The sequence below is a fragment of the Simochromis diagramma genome, unplaced genomic scaffold (assembly GCF_900408965.1).
Source record: "Simochromis diagramma unplaced genomic scaffold, fSimDia1.1 OVJJ01000567.1, whole genome shotgun sequence".
In the NCBI taxonomy this organism is placed as follows: Eukaryota; Metazoa; Chordata; class Actinopteri; order Cichliformes; family Cichlidae; genus Simochromis; species Simochromis diagramma.
Genome location: NW_024386973.1, coordinates 186,078 through 201,620, shown reverse-complemented (window position 1 = coordinate 201,620; position 15,543 = coordinate 186,078). Strand labels below are relative to the sequence as shown.

Below are 15,543 nucleotides of genomic sequence, written 5' to 3'. Positions count from 1 at the left end.
CGTCAGCAAACTTCACAATGGTGTTGGAGCCGTGGGTGGCCACACAGTCTGAAGTGTGGGTTGCCAACTCCCAGTAAAACAAAAGAAGATGAAGAAGAAATTACATAATAGTCATGCTGTGAGACGATGCAGCGTGTAATATTAATAGATAAATACCTGAAAAGAAAAAGTAGGCAGTCTGACCACATGAAAGCCCTAGCATGATTAGTGGTCAGAAGCAAAAAAGGTGTACTGGGGACAAACCAAGCGGATTCCACTATAACTGGTGCGCAGGGAAAAACTATCAATATGCTTTTTGTGACATTTTTGTTTGTGATTTCTTTCTAATGTGAAATATGTGCTGTGGCTCCGAAAGGTTGGGAAACATTGCTCTATAAAAGTTTATCTGTGGTGCAGCTGAAAATGGTAGCATGTTTTCAGATCTTGATTAAATTATTCAGACACAATCCAGCTTTGATTTCTAGCAAAATATTTCTGAGTGTACACTTTGGACGTCTGCAGTCAGCTCTGACGAAAAGTGTTCCAGGGAATCCTGAATTATTCTGCTGTCTGTCTCTCATCAGGTGACTCTGAACAAACATTGGATATAAACCCTTTAGCTGATTTATCTGAGGATGACATAGAGCCAATTAAGGTGAGACAAAAGCAAGCGGATCCTTATCATTTACACATGTAATGACTGTTAATCTCGGCACTTTTTCATAGTAGTAGTCTAAACTTTGTCTGATGGAACAAAGAAGGAGGCTTCAGGACAGAAACTAACTCCACGTGTTGAATTTACCTGCACTGCAACACTGATTAATTGTACGTTATCAGGATGCTTTAAGCTTTATCCTGCATGGCTCCATGTTTTCATTGTTTTTAGTCCCACTATTTTACTGCCAGTTTTGAAAGTACGTACATATAACTGCTGATGTGTACGTTGTGTAGTTTGTAGTTTCTTCACTGCTTACTGGTTTGTTGCTGCTTTAAACAGCTGGTGTTGTTCTGATTTCCAGCCTCCATCAAGCTTCACACCTGAAGTACAACCTGAATCCACACAAATCTCCCACAGGTGATAATAAAACCACAGCTGTCACTGCTTTCACCTCCACATTAGAATGATGTCACACATGCTCTGATGTGACCTGATTTGTATTGCACACCTGGAGGTGTGACATAGTAAATTACCTCCTCCTCTCCGTCGATGTCTAATATATGAGACATTGTGTGTATTTGTGTACTTTGCTTTTCTCTCCCTCTGTGTTTTCCTTTGTCCATCTCACTCAGACATCATTTCCACTGAAAGATCATCTGGAGCTTCAGTTTCTGATGGGAGCAGCACAGTTGCATCTCAGTTATTCAGCTCTAGTTTGCACTATCAGTGATGAAGGAACTGATCAGACAGTTGACGTCCCTCACCTCAGTGACAGACAGAGATAATGTCAGACTTCAGGCAGGACCTTCACTTGGCCCTCCAGCTCCAGTAACAGCTGCCTCCACAGATGCCTGGCTGTGTTAGAGATGACAGGGTTCATCTGGGTTCTGTGTGATTTGAGGTGTTCTGATAATATAAAACTCAAATACAGCGATGGCAGGTTACTATCAGTCCAGAAAGAGGCTGAAGCCTCCGGGATGACTAACCACAACCGTGTTCTAATTATGTGACATGTGAGTCAAACCCTGAGATATCCCAAACCACAAGTAGAATTAATAACCTGCTTTGGCTTTAGAGCCAAAGCAGCAGAGTTACAGATGTAGCATCCCCTCACTTTGGTGGATGTGACAGTTTGGACTCAAACAGAAGCTTCAGATGTTCTCGTTGGTTTCTTTCTTTTAGATTCTAGTTTAACCGTTTCATCTTCTACAGGTTCAGGTGTCCTGGTCCAGGTGTGTTCCAGTGTACTCTGACCAGACTAGTGTTTGTTATGGCTCAGGAGGCGGAGCTGTTGTACAGGACTGTCCAATGGGATGAGAGCCTCCTTCAATCAGCTGGAAAAACAGCTGCAGGGCCGCTGTTTAACATCACATGCTCTGAGGATGCAGTCTGGGAGCTCCACCTGCCACACTGTGAAACAAAGGAGGGTGAGCACTGTGCTGCGATGATGAGATGAATTGTGTTCAGTATCAAAACAAGCACTTTATTATGATGTTTGTTGCACACATTAATAAATGGGTAGCATCTAACTTGTAGATAACAGTGATTAGTTTGAACTACCTGAAGTGTTGAAAAGTAAATGGTGCAGGATGAATCCCTGAGCAGGAAATAGTGCAGCAGCTCTTTGCTTTCACAGCGTTGTGTGTTGATGGCCTGCTGTCTGTCGCGCACGTCTTTGATGATGGGATAAGCATCTTGAAACCGATGAGGATCACCGACACGCATGTGATTGTGAACATCTCCCACCTCTCTGCCTTTGGCCTTATCTGGAATTTTTTTAAAAAGTCCTTTAAAATCCCAGAAGCAGGCCAGGTTCTGCTGTTCCTGCGATTTAAAGACACAGTGCCTCTAAAAATCAACGTGTTTCTCCTGCATGAAAGAATCCATCTGTCAGAGGTAAGCATAGAGCACTCAGGCAGTCTCACTCTGCAGATTTCTGATGCTTCTACTAGGGGGCAGACACCCTGGGCTTTATTCATTGGTTAGTAGAAGCACAGAGTCAAGCTTCTCAGACTGCAGACTCTCACTCTCACTGACCAATCACAGCGCTTTATTCTTGACTTCAGTAACGATCCAGAGTTGATTGCATAGTTATCTCTCCCCCTACTGAGAAAGTAAACCTGGGTTTACTGACTGCACTGGATCATTTGTTCCACACTTTAGTCGACACTTGATAATTATAAATGATTTCTATAGATAAACAGATCAACATATGAACATTAACATAATTTTATATCCTACCACTGAGGTTAAAAAGCAACAAGGCAATGATGCTACATACATTGAGACGTCTTCAGACTGCGTGCTTCACATCGGTCAGCGTTACAGTGTCCACTGTGAACCCGAGGGCCTGAAGATACAGCCGAACGTGAGCCAACAGTCGTGAATAAAATGCCCCTGAAAATAAAGTCAGATATAAAATAAGCAGTTTTCTATCAGTCCCTATTAAAACCGCAGATTCTTGTTGGTTTTCAGCACGCAGAGTTTTGGAACAAGCTTGGACCGAATTACTATCCAACATTTGAGGTTTTCCTGACTGCAAATCTGGAGGTTGTGACTCTGATAGTCAAGGACCAAGATGGAAATGAAGCCTGGCGTCGTGATGGTAAAAGTTCCACTGCAGCAGCAGAAATGACTGTATAAATTTCTGCTACAAGGATATTTTATAAACGTTCAACTGAAATCATATTTAAGTCTCTTTTTAGTGTTTGTCCCAGAAAAGGACCGAGTCTCACCAGAGGACAGCGCACACCACAAAACAAAAAAAGATGAGGATAAGCTGCTGCTAATCCGCTCAGAGTTTATTGAAAGAGTGTCTGCAGAGGGTTTAAACAAAATTGTAGATAAACTCCTCGAGCGTCATATTATAATTGATGTAGAGATGGAGTCTGGGACATGTGAGACAAAAAGCAGAGCAAATAAAGTGCGATGCATAATCGACACCGTGCGACGAAAAGGAAATGACGCCTGCAGACATCTGCTCGATGTTCTCAAAGAGGTGGACCCAACCCTTTTCAGAGTGCTCGTGCCAAACGAAGCCAAAAAACCTCTAAAGAAGCTCATGAGCTGTGGTGCTAAAGTCTCACGTTACTCAGTGAAATCTTGAAATGACCAGTTTTTGTAATCACTCTGAAAGTGATTCTCTTGAACCAACTTGGACTTGTTTGAATGGATGCTGAGCAGAAAACCAGATGGAGTTGTCAACAATCTCAGACTGCTTCAATATGTTAAAGGTGTTTCCGTAAAGTTTAGTCATTCTAGCTTTCTCTCACTAGATGGCGACAGAAGATCGGTGATAGAGGCAGTACCTCACACATATAGACAGGAAATGTGCACGTTAACATGATGTTTATCAGTTTTAAACTGATAGAAATGATATTTTTCATTTTTACTCAAACTATTTTTAAATAATCCCAGATTACATGATAAATGGACTGATTCTTATATAGTCAAGTACTCAGATTAACAATAACAATTTCAAGGTGCTTTATTTTGGAAGGGAAAGACTTGGTCTTCAAACTTTCGTGGTTTGAAGGATTCTGGATCAACGCTGCAAGTTTATTTTTTTCAGTCTTGATCATCTGAATCAATCAAATTAATGTTACTGTGGAATTATTCTAATTATTTTGTACGAATTTTGGCTGTTATGTGTTTACTTTGCATTAGTATTAGTAACCATCTGTCTTAACTGTTCCTTATGTGATTAAAATCACCACAGTTTGGTAATCACACAGATTCATGTTTCCTTCCTCTCTGCTAATAAATGAAGCCATTAAATTTCCTCTAAAAGTCTTCAGTCAGTTTTTCTGACTTCCTGTATCACACATACAAAAGTTGACAGGGAAGAGCATGTGTGACACAAAAGACCAGAGGTCTGTAGCATGAAGATGGCTTTTGTTTTATCCCAGTAGCTTCAGGGCAGGTGGGTGGGTGGCATTTCTGTTAATATCTGCTAATATTGTAAATAATTACTGTTGAGCGTGTGAGAGATGTGAATGAGGTTGATGATGGCAGATAAAAATAAGCTGCAGTGAGAGACGACTCTTCCATCTCTGTGTCATGTAAAGAAAAGAAAGATATGGATGTAAAAGCTAATAAAGGTGAAGTTAGGTGTGAAAACAAACCAGGAGTCAGACTGTGGGAGGACTTCAGACAGAAGTTGTTAAATACAGAGAGAAGAGTTGGAAATATGACAGAACATGTGAGACATTTAGAACAATAAACTATGTATAGCAATGTAAATGTGGGAGGGGGGCACTGAAGGTGCTGATTGTCAGCTTTCCCTATCCAGAGTACTGCTGCAGCTTCATTAGCCTCTGCTAACACTACATACCTCAGCCTGCCACCCAACTGTGGCAATGCAAATGACAGGAAACAGGAATAAATGCCGGACACAAGAGACACCCAGAAGGTTTATGTAAGGCTGCCAGTGCATACTTTGACAGAGAGTCTGTGAGGCAAACAACCCGGGCGAGGAAAAGCCCCAGAAATCAGCCTAAACATCTTCCAGGCGCACACTACAGCTCATGCTGTGAAACTGGCCTGTTTCTGTGGGTCAGGTCACTCAGGAAGTGAAGAGGACTATAAACTAAGAAAGGTTAGACTGTAATAAAAGCTCTCTCATCACAACTTGCTCACTTTTTAAACATGTTTACCTTCACAGATGATCTGACCACTGCCAAGCCTACACGACACGCGAGAACGACATGACGGTGATGAAAATGAGACAAAGTTACAGATAAGAGGAAGTGAAAATGTGGAAAGTACAGAGGATTACAAAATAAGACAGGGCATGACTTGAAATAGAAACTCAAAGTAAAGATGGGGAAATGTACCTGTCAGGTTTGGACACGTAGGATGGGTGAGATAAAACACTGTGTGTGGATCCTTTCCACGCATTTAATGTAATACACACCTTTAAAATAACTCTTTAAACATACAGCCTGCTGATGTTCGTCTGTACTATCATTATCATCGCGACTCTGTGTTTGTGATGCATTTTTCATGCTGGTTCACCACTGATGCTTTAGGTTGAAGTAAAACCAGTAAAAACCTGCGTGACAGGAGCTTTGAATCCCGTGTTGAAGTTTGTTTGCAGGATTTACATTTCTTTAAAAAATATCTTCAGTCTTGGGGGGAATGTTTCTTGTGCAGAAGGATTCAAAGTTCCCGTATCTCTCTCACACACACGCCTGCCGAAATCCAGCTGATTTCCTGTAAACGGAGGGGGAGGAGAAAGCAGCCGCTGATGGGGCAGTGTGAGGGCGCAGGAAGCAGAAACGTCGAGCCTGGAGCAGGGTGAGTGTTACTTCAGCTTTCTCCTGCGCTTCTTATCACAGTGTTTTATTCCGTCTTTAAAACCTGCGTGACTCGGTGAAGGGTGGGTGAAACAGATCAGAGTGAGCCTGAAACTGTGTTTGACTTGTTGAAAAGTTTCTGTTTTTTAAACACTGCGTGTTTTAATCACTTCCTGGGGGGGTGAGCGGGATTTGTGGGACACGGCTCCTGTATCGATATCTAAACTGATGATCTCATATCGTCGTAGTAAAACATAAACATAGTAAATGTTGTTGCAGGATCAACATTGCAAGTGATCAATCACGTTGTTGTGACGTTATTCTTTGGCGCGCCAAGCCATTCGTGCATTTATGAAATTCCAGTGTTGCACAGACAACATCAGTTCTGCTCAGCGTTTATTAAAGGGTCAGGGTCCGTTGATCGGCGGACAGAGGCGGTTTCTTGCAGCTTAAGTACAGTTTTTTGTTTTACGCCGGTTTTTCCCGAAGTCGCAAAGGCATTACGTCACAACATTCTGATTGGTCACTTGCAATGTTGATCCTGGAACAACACCAACACGACGATGTCAGACCGTGCGGTCGGTGACACTGGTTTACAGCTGGAGTCTGTTTATCTGACTCCATCACCATAGCAACCACCCAGGAGGCTCGTCTCTCAGGTGTAAACTGGTCACGCTACACGCAGACAGAACGATGTTCACCTTGTTTCCACGTAAGGACCGCTTAGCACATGGCCGTGTCTTCTCCACGTACACCAGCTCCTATAAAAGCATAAACCATAAACACGCCGGCTATTTCCGGTTTGATAATCTGACTTGTGTTTTCGTTTGTGGCGTGGTGAAAGCGCCTCTGGTTAGCCCCACTTACCGCTTTCGAATCACCAAGTTCACGCCGGCTACCCTGGAAATATTTTTGCGCACCTTCATGGTTATTTACGGTTCAAGGTGTGTCGCGATTCACGGTGCTTTTAGGTGCACCTCGGGTTGTTTAAAGGGCCTTCTGGGGTTATTTCCCATGGTGGGATAAACTGATGTGACTTTAGATTTAAAAAGGCTTCACAGACAGCAGATCCTGTCATTGCTTCTGCTCCTCTTTGGATGTTGGTGCCTTTTGTTCCATTCTCTGTGAGCGCACGTGAAAACGATCACAGATGTAGTTGAGGACATTTAATAAGAACGTGGCGGTGCTGGTAGAAAACAAGCCTTTCTAACAACCACACAGGTGCACAAATTACTTTCGAGTGTAGCTGGAGATGGAAGGAAAAGAGGTCTTTGGTTCGAGGCACTTTTGACATCTCTAACCAAGTCGTTTTCTTATTGTTGGACAGTTACAAACATGAATTTCGACTCAACGCTGAAAGCATGTGACGCACACTTCTTTGAACTTTAATATATCACAGCGATAAAAACTATGCTACTGGATCTCTAATGCAACACTACAACAAGATGAGGTGCAAATTACTAAAATGCTCCATAGCAAAGTATTAAAATGGGACTCGGCCGAAGAAAAATCTGCCTTCTGGCTCCATCACCAGCTATAGTCCCTCAATCAAAGCATCCTTCAGCCCAGGGGAGTATCCAGAAGTCTGTGTCTTTGACGGATGTCCTCCAGGATCAGTCTGCAGGCATCAGCGTGTGTCTCAGTCTTTTCGAAACAGTGGAAAACATTTGCCATAAAAAGAATTTTGCATATACATTTTAGGAAAACTGTTATTTTTTTTAATCTATTTTAATCCACACGATAAGGGGAAGAAAAAATAAATACGTTTGCCACATCATCATCATCATACAGAAAGAAACCAAAGACTGATTTCAAACGGCTAAAGCAATCCTCACCCACACTGCAGTGAAGACCAATAACTGCATTTTACAGACATGTAAACTATTCAAATTAGTCTTAAAACCTTTCCATAATCCCGACAGACAGGAACAAGATGCACATTTCTTTATTAACTCTGAAAATAAACAGACATTCACCTGTTAGTGAAGCATGACAGGAATAAGGTGATTCTCTACATGTCTGTGTGAGACAGCTAATATGTATCAGAGCAAACCGGTCAAACCTGACTTTAGATAGAGAAACGTGCACAGACATGCAGTGTGTTTATTATGGATGACTGACACATGAATTCAGGGATTAATAAAGTATTCTGATTCTGATATTATGCCTGAAAAATGCTCGGGACAGTACGGCACCTAAAGCAAAGCAGAAGTCACCCTGCATGAATGTGGCGTGGTGACAGCTCCAGGTATCTAAGCTTGGCACAGAAAAGTAAGGAAATGTATATTTGGTGTATCTGTTTTTCTTTGTTGTTGTCTGTTACCTTTTTCTGCCACTGACATGCTGGATGTTGTGTCAGACCTGAACACACCAACATGTGTTTCAAGTTTCACTTATTTCTAATGTTCAGCTGTTAGTTTAACAGCAGCACAAGCAGTACAGTATAGTGGGAGAAATAATTATTAGATCTGCAGCTGATTTTGTACTTACAAAGAAATGAACAGTTTCTAATTTGTGTGGAAGTTTCATTTCAACGGAGAGAGACAGGATATCGACCAAACATCCAGAAAACCCCCCTCCCATCTGTTACAACGTAGTGTGGCTCCTCCACGACACAACGACTTGCACGGAGCTCCAGACCGAGGTCCATTGATGGTCACTATATTTTTTCCATTTCAGAATAATGGCACCAACAGTTGTCCCCTTCTCACCGAGGGTCTTACTGATGGTTTTGTAGCCCATCCCAGCCTTGTGCAGGTCTACAGTCTTGTCCCTGACCTCCTTTGATGGCTCTTTGGTCTTGTCCTTGGTGGTGGAGAGGAAAGAAATTGAATCTGTGGACAGGTCTGCTTTATGTACAGTGAGAGTGGAGATCAGGAGTATCTGTAATTGATTTATTGGCCAGTTGTAATCTGTCAATCTGCAGAAGCCAAAATTCTGGGAAGTAGTAGGTCATGTTTTGTTGGTGGGCGAAATATTTATTTCAATCAGAGAAATGCAAATCAGTTTAAATCTTTCGTGTATTTTCGTCTCTCGCCCATTAAAATAAAACTTCCATAAACGTCTGACCTGTTCGTTTCTTAGTGAGCAAACGTACAAATTCAGCAGAGGATCAAATCATTTTTTGATCCTTCACTGTGCAAAGTACTGCTGTGATGATCGTGAATTCACAAGATGAATGATCTTTGGCAGCATTACTTTTACTTCCTGTCTCGTTGCTCTCAGCTTATTTGCAGCACTGGTGTTATAGTTATAGTTTTATATTGTAATTGCTCTTCATGGGTCTCTATGACCTGTTCCTCAGATAATGTGTGTGGAGGAGCTCAGTTGATCCATTTTGTTTAGAAGAGTTTGCCATACGTTATTATAGAAATCACTGTTATTTGATTAATAAAAAATAATCAAACTAATCTTTATGACGCTTTGAATTATTTGTCATTTTGTGATTGGTCATAGATTGAAAGGGGGCACTGCTCCAGCAGGTTGTCTGTGTCTGCCAGTTGTCAGTTTTTTTTTAACTTTATTGCTTTTTTTAGTTACGTTGTTGTCTGATTTTGAGCCCGAGGAAATCCTTAAGCATCGGCTTGTGCTCTGTGGAATGTGTTTTTTTTTTTTATTGGCAATCCTGACAGTTGTTTGAAGTCTTTGTCATTCACAAACAATTACATACTCACGGGAGTTTCTTCTGGATCTTCAGTGGAATCGCCCGTCTCTGGATTCTTTTCACCCTTCAGTGTTTAACAGCCCTGGATTATCCAGTAATCACAGGAGCACTTTAGATTTTAATAAAGTCAAAATAAGGAAGTGGTGTAAGAAGGGAGGTCTACACAGCGATTGAGAAAGCGAATACGATACAGTCGTTTTCCTTTTGCCATCAATAATCCTGGCTAATGTGCAGTCTCTGAGGAGTAAACTGGCTGAACTGCATTTGAATGTCATGCATTTACGTGTCCACAGGGATACATGTCTAATGGTATTCACAGAGACTTGACTCAGGGATTCTGACCCTAATTCTCTGGAATTAAATGGCTTCGGGTTTCCCATACGTTTGGATCGGGACCCCGGAGTTACCCAGAAATCTCACGGAGGAGGAGTGTGTTTATATATTAATCAGAAATGGTGTGAAAAGAGATCTAACCCTAATAACAAACATGGTCTTCGAGAGCTCTTATAAGGCTGATTTATGAAAGAAAAAAAGCTTTTATTAAAGCTTTGTCCTTTGATGAAAGAAGGGTGGAAAATCTTTTTGAAACAATTATGACTAATAAAAGTCCAGCGCCTGATAATATGTGCTACAAAATGTGTGCTGAGCAATTATGTGGCATCTTTTCTTACATCTTTCTTTTATCACGTCAGCAACAGAAGGGTCCAGAAAAGCTCAATTATTTCTCCAGCTGCAAAAACACAAAACCTACATCATTAAATTATTTTAGGCCTGTTGCCATCTTTAGTGATGAAGTCCTTTGAAAGACTTATAAGGAAGGAGATTCTGCAGCAGGTAGAAAAGCTTATCAATCAACTACAATTTGCACACAGGCCTCGTAGAGGTGTTGATGATGCAGTGACTACTTTATTAAATTTCTTATATCACCATCTGGATGGGGCCAAAGCTCATGCTCGGCTCTTATTTATTGATTGTTCTTCAGCTTTTAATACTATCCAGCCACACCTCTTAGCCGATAAATTTCTTAATCAATTTAAACTTGATTTTAATCGCGTTAGTTTGATTTGAGACTTTTTAAATTTCTCTACTGGTTCACCACAGGGTTGTTGTCTCCCTCCTCTACTACTTGGTATGGTAATTTGTCTTTGACCAATAAGACTAGACTTAGTAACCTGGTTAAAGTGGCTGGTCAGATTTCAGGGAGGTCTAAGGTCCAGCTTGTGGACTTTTATAACAGGCAGGTGCTGTGGAAGACAATTTCTGTTGTATTATGTTCAGACCGTCCTCTGAGCATTACACGATAGTGGACATACTGCAAATCAATTTCCCACTGGGGACAATAAAGTTACCATTGACCATGGGTGTTCCTATGCTGGAGATGTTGTGAATATTTGAATGAAGATGAGTGCAATAGCTTTGAATGTAGAGTTTTTTTAGTGACACTGTGTTCTGTCATTATTTGTTCACATATTGAAATATAGTCATTCAATTATTTGGAGCAACATTTTGAAATGTAGGACAAATGTCTCAGAATTTAGTGTTTGAATGTGTCTCTCTAACATCTAAATGGTTCTTTTCTCCCTTCCTGTGATTTAAGAAAAACCCTCACATTCGCGTCCTCCTGAGACCCTGCCCATTCATTTATGTTTCATTTATGTAGTGGACACACACAAAAGTTAAACTGACAGATGCTTTTTTTTCACGCTATTGCGCTGATCACTGCTTTTTTCATTATTTCAGGGTGACCACTGGCCTGAACTACCTCTGATCAGCTTTTCTGGAACTGAAAACTCGATGTTTCCCCTCAGCTCAGAGTTTGGGGTCAAACAAAGGCCCTGAGCTCACAGTCACTGTTTGTTGTTTACGTCTCATACTAAAGTGTAGAAGATGAATAATTGTGTGGAAAATGAGAAGGACGGCGCCGACTCTTCACAATGTAACAGTAAGCAGTCCAAAGCAGATCCACTGGCCTTCAGTAATGAACCCAGAGCCTTGGACACAAAGTAAGAGAACTGCCACTGACTTATTTTTAATCTCTTTATCCCAGAGATGCCATATTATATATACAACAGTGTAAATTAAGTAGATCCTGTTTCTGCTTTAAACTGTAGTGTAACTTTCTTAAGATGGATTCTGGAGAGAGTATGATAAGCTGGAAATATGGAGTGTATTTCTGTGTTTCAGATATTTGCTGCAAATGATTTCTAGTTGAGAGAGAGAAGAATTAACGTGGGAGATTATCCTGCCTGATTCTTAATTTGTGGGGGTTTTTTTTTAAAAAAAAAGAAGAAAAGAAGAAAATTAATGTTATTATCATGAACATCATAGTAAAGACCCACATGATCAATAGTGTGTCTCACTGTGAGACTGTGGAACTGTGGCTACCAAAACTAGTGACTTGGGTCATGGAATGTCACCTCTCTGATGGGGAAGGAGCATGAGTTAGTGCACGAGGTTGAGATATATTGACTAGATCTAGTGGGGCTCACCTCAATGCATGGCTTGGGCTCTGGAGCCAAACTCCTGGTGAGGGGCTGGACTCTGTCTCAGTCTGAAGTTGTGCCCTTGGTGAGAGGCAACGGGCTGGGATGCGTGTCCTAGTATCCCCTCGGCTTGCTGCCTGCATGTTGCGGTTTCTCCTGGTGGACGAGAGGGTTTGATCTCTGCAACTTTGGGTTAGGTCAGGGGTCGGCAACCTTTTACACCCAAAGAGCCATTTGGACCCAGTTTCCATACAAAAGAAAGCTCTGGGAGCCGCAAATACTTTTTGACATCTAAAATGAAGATAACACTGTATATATTGTTTTTTAACTTTATGCTTTGTGTGAACAACTAAGGTGTGTTGCTTATGAAATCCATGAAGTGCTACAGAGAAAATTATATTTTATTTATGTAATTAACACATTTTGAACTCTTAAAGAAATATAACCAAAGGAAAGACACCCAGCTGAACTAAAATGATCCAGCAAACAAAAACTATTGTGAGCCACCACCCTCATATCTCCTTTGGGCTTTTGGAGCCTCCACCTGACTTTAAAAAAAATTAACTGGAAAAAAAAGCACCATGCTGCTAAAAAATGAAAAATAGATATTTGCAAAATTCTGCCTAAATATGTATTTTACCTGGTTATTGTGTGTGGCGGGGCGTGGTCTGCAGCGCTGCTGCAGGGGAGGCGGACGCACCTGAGCGGCACCCGCAATCACGCCTCGCCGCCTTTACGTCTGTGCTCGCTCTGCTGTTGTGTTGGTGTGTGTCGGGCTGTGAGCTGCAAAGCTACAGCCGGCTGTATGCGTACAGCAACCGTGTGTGAAAAGCGGTCGATAAAGAGATGCTGAAAAGCGTGTTCATGGAAACATCGTCGGGTCTGCCGTGATATGTTTACAATAAGATTTATGGTCCCGAACCTCTGCGCACAGCGAAGTCACTTTCATCTTTACGCAGGACTGTAAGCTGTCATCTGTGAGGCGTGAGCGGTGTTTGTTTTTAACATAGTTCACGGTGGAGCTGCTGACATAATGTGGATCCGAAGGTCCATAACTGGCCTACCTGGGGTTGAAAGTCTCGGTAAATTCATGGCGTTTCAGCGGGTATATCGGCTTCCGCGAGTGTGACGCTTATTTTGAGCAATGAAAAAATAATAAAATATAATTATTTATTTTTATATTTCAATATCACAATAATCCAATTTAGAACTACAAGTTAAAAAAGAACTAACATAAATAAAATACACTTCAGCTAAATACTTCTAATTTATTTTCCCAAACCACGCAGAGCCGCACTATAAGGACTAAAGAGCCGCATGCGGCTCCGGAGCCACAGGTTACCGACCCCTGGGTTAGGGAATGGGTGCTGACTGTCACCTGTGCTTATGCGCTAAATGACAGTTCAGAGTACCCAGCCTTCTTGGAGTACCTAGGCAGGGTGCTTGAGGGTGCTCAATCTGGGGACTCATACGGGGAGACTTCACCGCTCATCTGGGCAATGATAGTGAGACCTGGAGAGGCGTGATTACGAGGAATGGCCTGCCAGATCTGAACCTAAGCAGAGTTTTGTTATTGGACTTCTGTGGACCACAGTTTGTCCATAACGGACACCATGTCCGAACATAAGGGTGTCCATAAGTGCACATGGCACCAGGGTGGTTGGTACCTGTCATGGTAGAAACCCCCGAACCAAATGGTGGACACCAGAGGTGAAGGGAGCCACCAGAAGGAGTCCTATCGGGCTTGGTTAGCCTATGGGATATCAGAAGCAGCTGAAAGGTACTGACAGGCCAATCGGAATGCAGCTCGGGCAGTGGCTGAAGCAAAAAGTTGGGTGTAGGAGAAGTTTGAAGAGGCCATAGAAATAACCTTTTGACTGCCTCGAAGAGATTCTGACAAACTCTCAGGTGACTCAGGAGGGAAAAGCAGTGCTCTACTCGCACTGTGTATAGTGCGGGTGGAGAACTGCTAGTTTCGACTGAGAACATTGTCGGGCAGTAGAAGGAATATTTCAGTGGAGGAAGCAGAGTCTGGGGAATAGAGGATTATGGATCAGATTTGATAGACTCATCTATCAAACCCACATAGCAGACAGGTCTGGCCTGGATCTGGTGTCAAGCTGGCACTGCTGGCTGACTTCTGGCATGGTAAGTGGTATGTCATCCAGATATGGACCATGCCTGGCAAGATGGCACTGTTTATGTGATGGCATTCCACATCTGGCCCGATTGTGGTTTGGGTTATGTGGCCCAGGCTCATAGAAAACGGGTCTGGCCCGGATTCGTCATCAAGCTGGAACTTCTGACTGACTGATATCATGGCAGTCTGTCAACCGGATGTGGGCCAGGTCTGGCAATGATGGCACTATTTATGTTCCTATTTTCCTATTTTAGTCAGAAGACCCAAATGCCATGTTGCAGTACTATACTGCTATGATAGCTAAGGTTTCAAATGCAGGTTTAACAGGTTTGTGAGTGTACACTTTATCCAAACCTAGTGAGGGTTTACTCATGTTTACCACTCAGTGGCTGTAGCTCAGGAGGTAGAGCAGGTCACCTACTGATCGGAAGGTTAGCGTTTCCATCCCTGGCTCCTCCAGTCTGCATGTCTGTTACAGCCCTAGCAGGGCCTCCTCCTGAAGGTGCCTGTGTGGGTGTGTCCCACCACCTCTTCTGCCTGAGGTGCCACCTTTCCCTTTTACACAGCTGACTCACATCAGTAATTAAAAGTATTTAAGCCCAGGGAAAGGTGAGCTCTGGGCCAGAGTGCCATTAGTGTGTTTGCAGCTAGTGAGCGGTGTGGTTGCAGCTAGCAAGCTGTGCGTTTGGTGTTTTTGCAGTTAGTAAGCTGCTCTCTCTTTTGTGCTTCACTCCATACTGGACACCTCAAACTTCGTCGTCATCGTTTCCTCTTCAGAGTCCAGCAGGGGCGGCAGGGCGACATCTGCCATAGATGACGGAATGTTCTCCTCAACCCACTTCAGGTCCTCATCCACTTTGTTAGCTTTGGCTGAGCCGTTGGCCTCATTCTTCATGCCCCTCATCTTCATCCCCACAAAAGCCTCGTTCATCATGGGCTCCTTCTCCTCTTCATCGCTCTCTTCATCCACCAGAGGACTGAAGGCGTACCTCTGGTTATTGGCTGACGGTTGCCATAGAAACATAATGACCAATAGGATGATGGAGAACAAGAAACGCCAGAAAGTGTCATCTATCCACAGCTCCCTCCAGTCAGACTGATATTTGGACATCCTGAAGGTCTTCGTGGTCCAGATGATGAAGATGACCGACAGTTTCATCATGTTACTTTTGCACTATTATGTTCCGGTACATGTTGTTATTACATGGCTTGATTAAGGTACACATTAGGCTGACATCTGGGGCCAGAGCTGAAACTGTTCTGGGCCAGCACAGGGCCAGCAGTGTGTCTGCAACTGGCCCGTGGCTGCGCACAACTTAGAC

The 15,543-nt window shown here is 42.6% G+C and overlaps 1 protein-coding gene across 5 annotated transcripts in view; it reads left to right on the top strand.

The window, feature by feature from the left end:
- LOC120738287 (NACHT, LRR and PYD domains-containing protein 12-like) overlaps positions 1-5,448 on the top strand; it is a 43,321-nt gene extending 37,873 nt beyond the window's left edge. For 4 of the 5 annotated variants that reach the window (XM_040039471.1, XM_040039470.1, XM_040039472.1 and 1 more), the window contains 7 exons: positions 564-634; positions 999-1,054; positions 1,850-2,064; positions 2,274-2,533; positions 2,886-3,005; positions 3,113-3,242; positions 3,343-5,448. In XM_040039471.1, coding sequence (XP_039895405.1) covers positions 564-634; positions 999-1,054; positions 1,850-2,064; positions 2,274-2,533; positions 2,886-3,005; positions 3,113-3,242; positions 3,343-3,743 — 1,253 coding nt within the window. In that variant the 3' untranslated portion in view covers positions 3,744-5,448. Of the gene's footprint in view, positions 1-563; positions 635-998; positions 1,055-1,269; positions 1,636-1,849; positions 2,065-2,273; positions 2,534-2,885; positions 3,006-3,112; positions 3,243-3,342 lie in introns of those variants that run through there. The other variant, XM_040039474.1, reaches the window with a different exon arrangement.
- Positions 5,449-15,543: the final 10,095 nt, after the last annotated feature.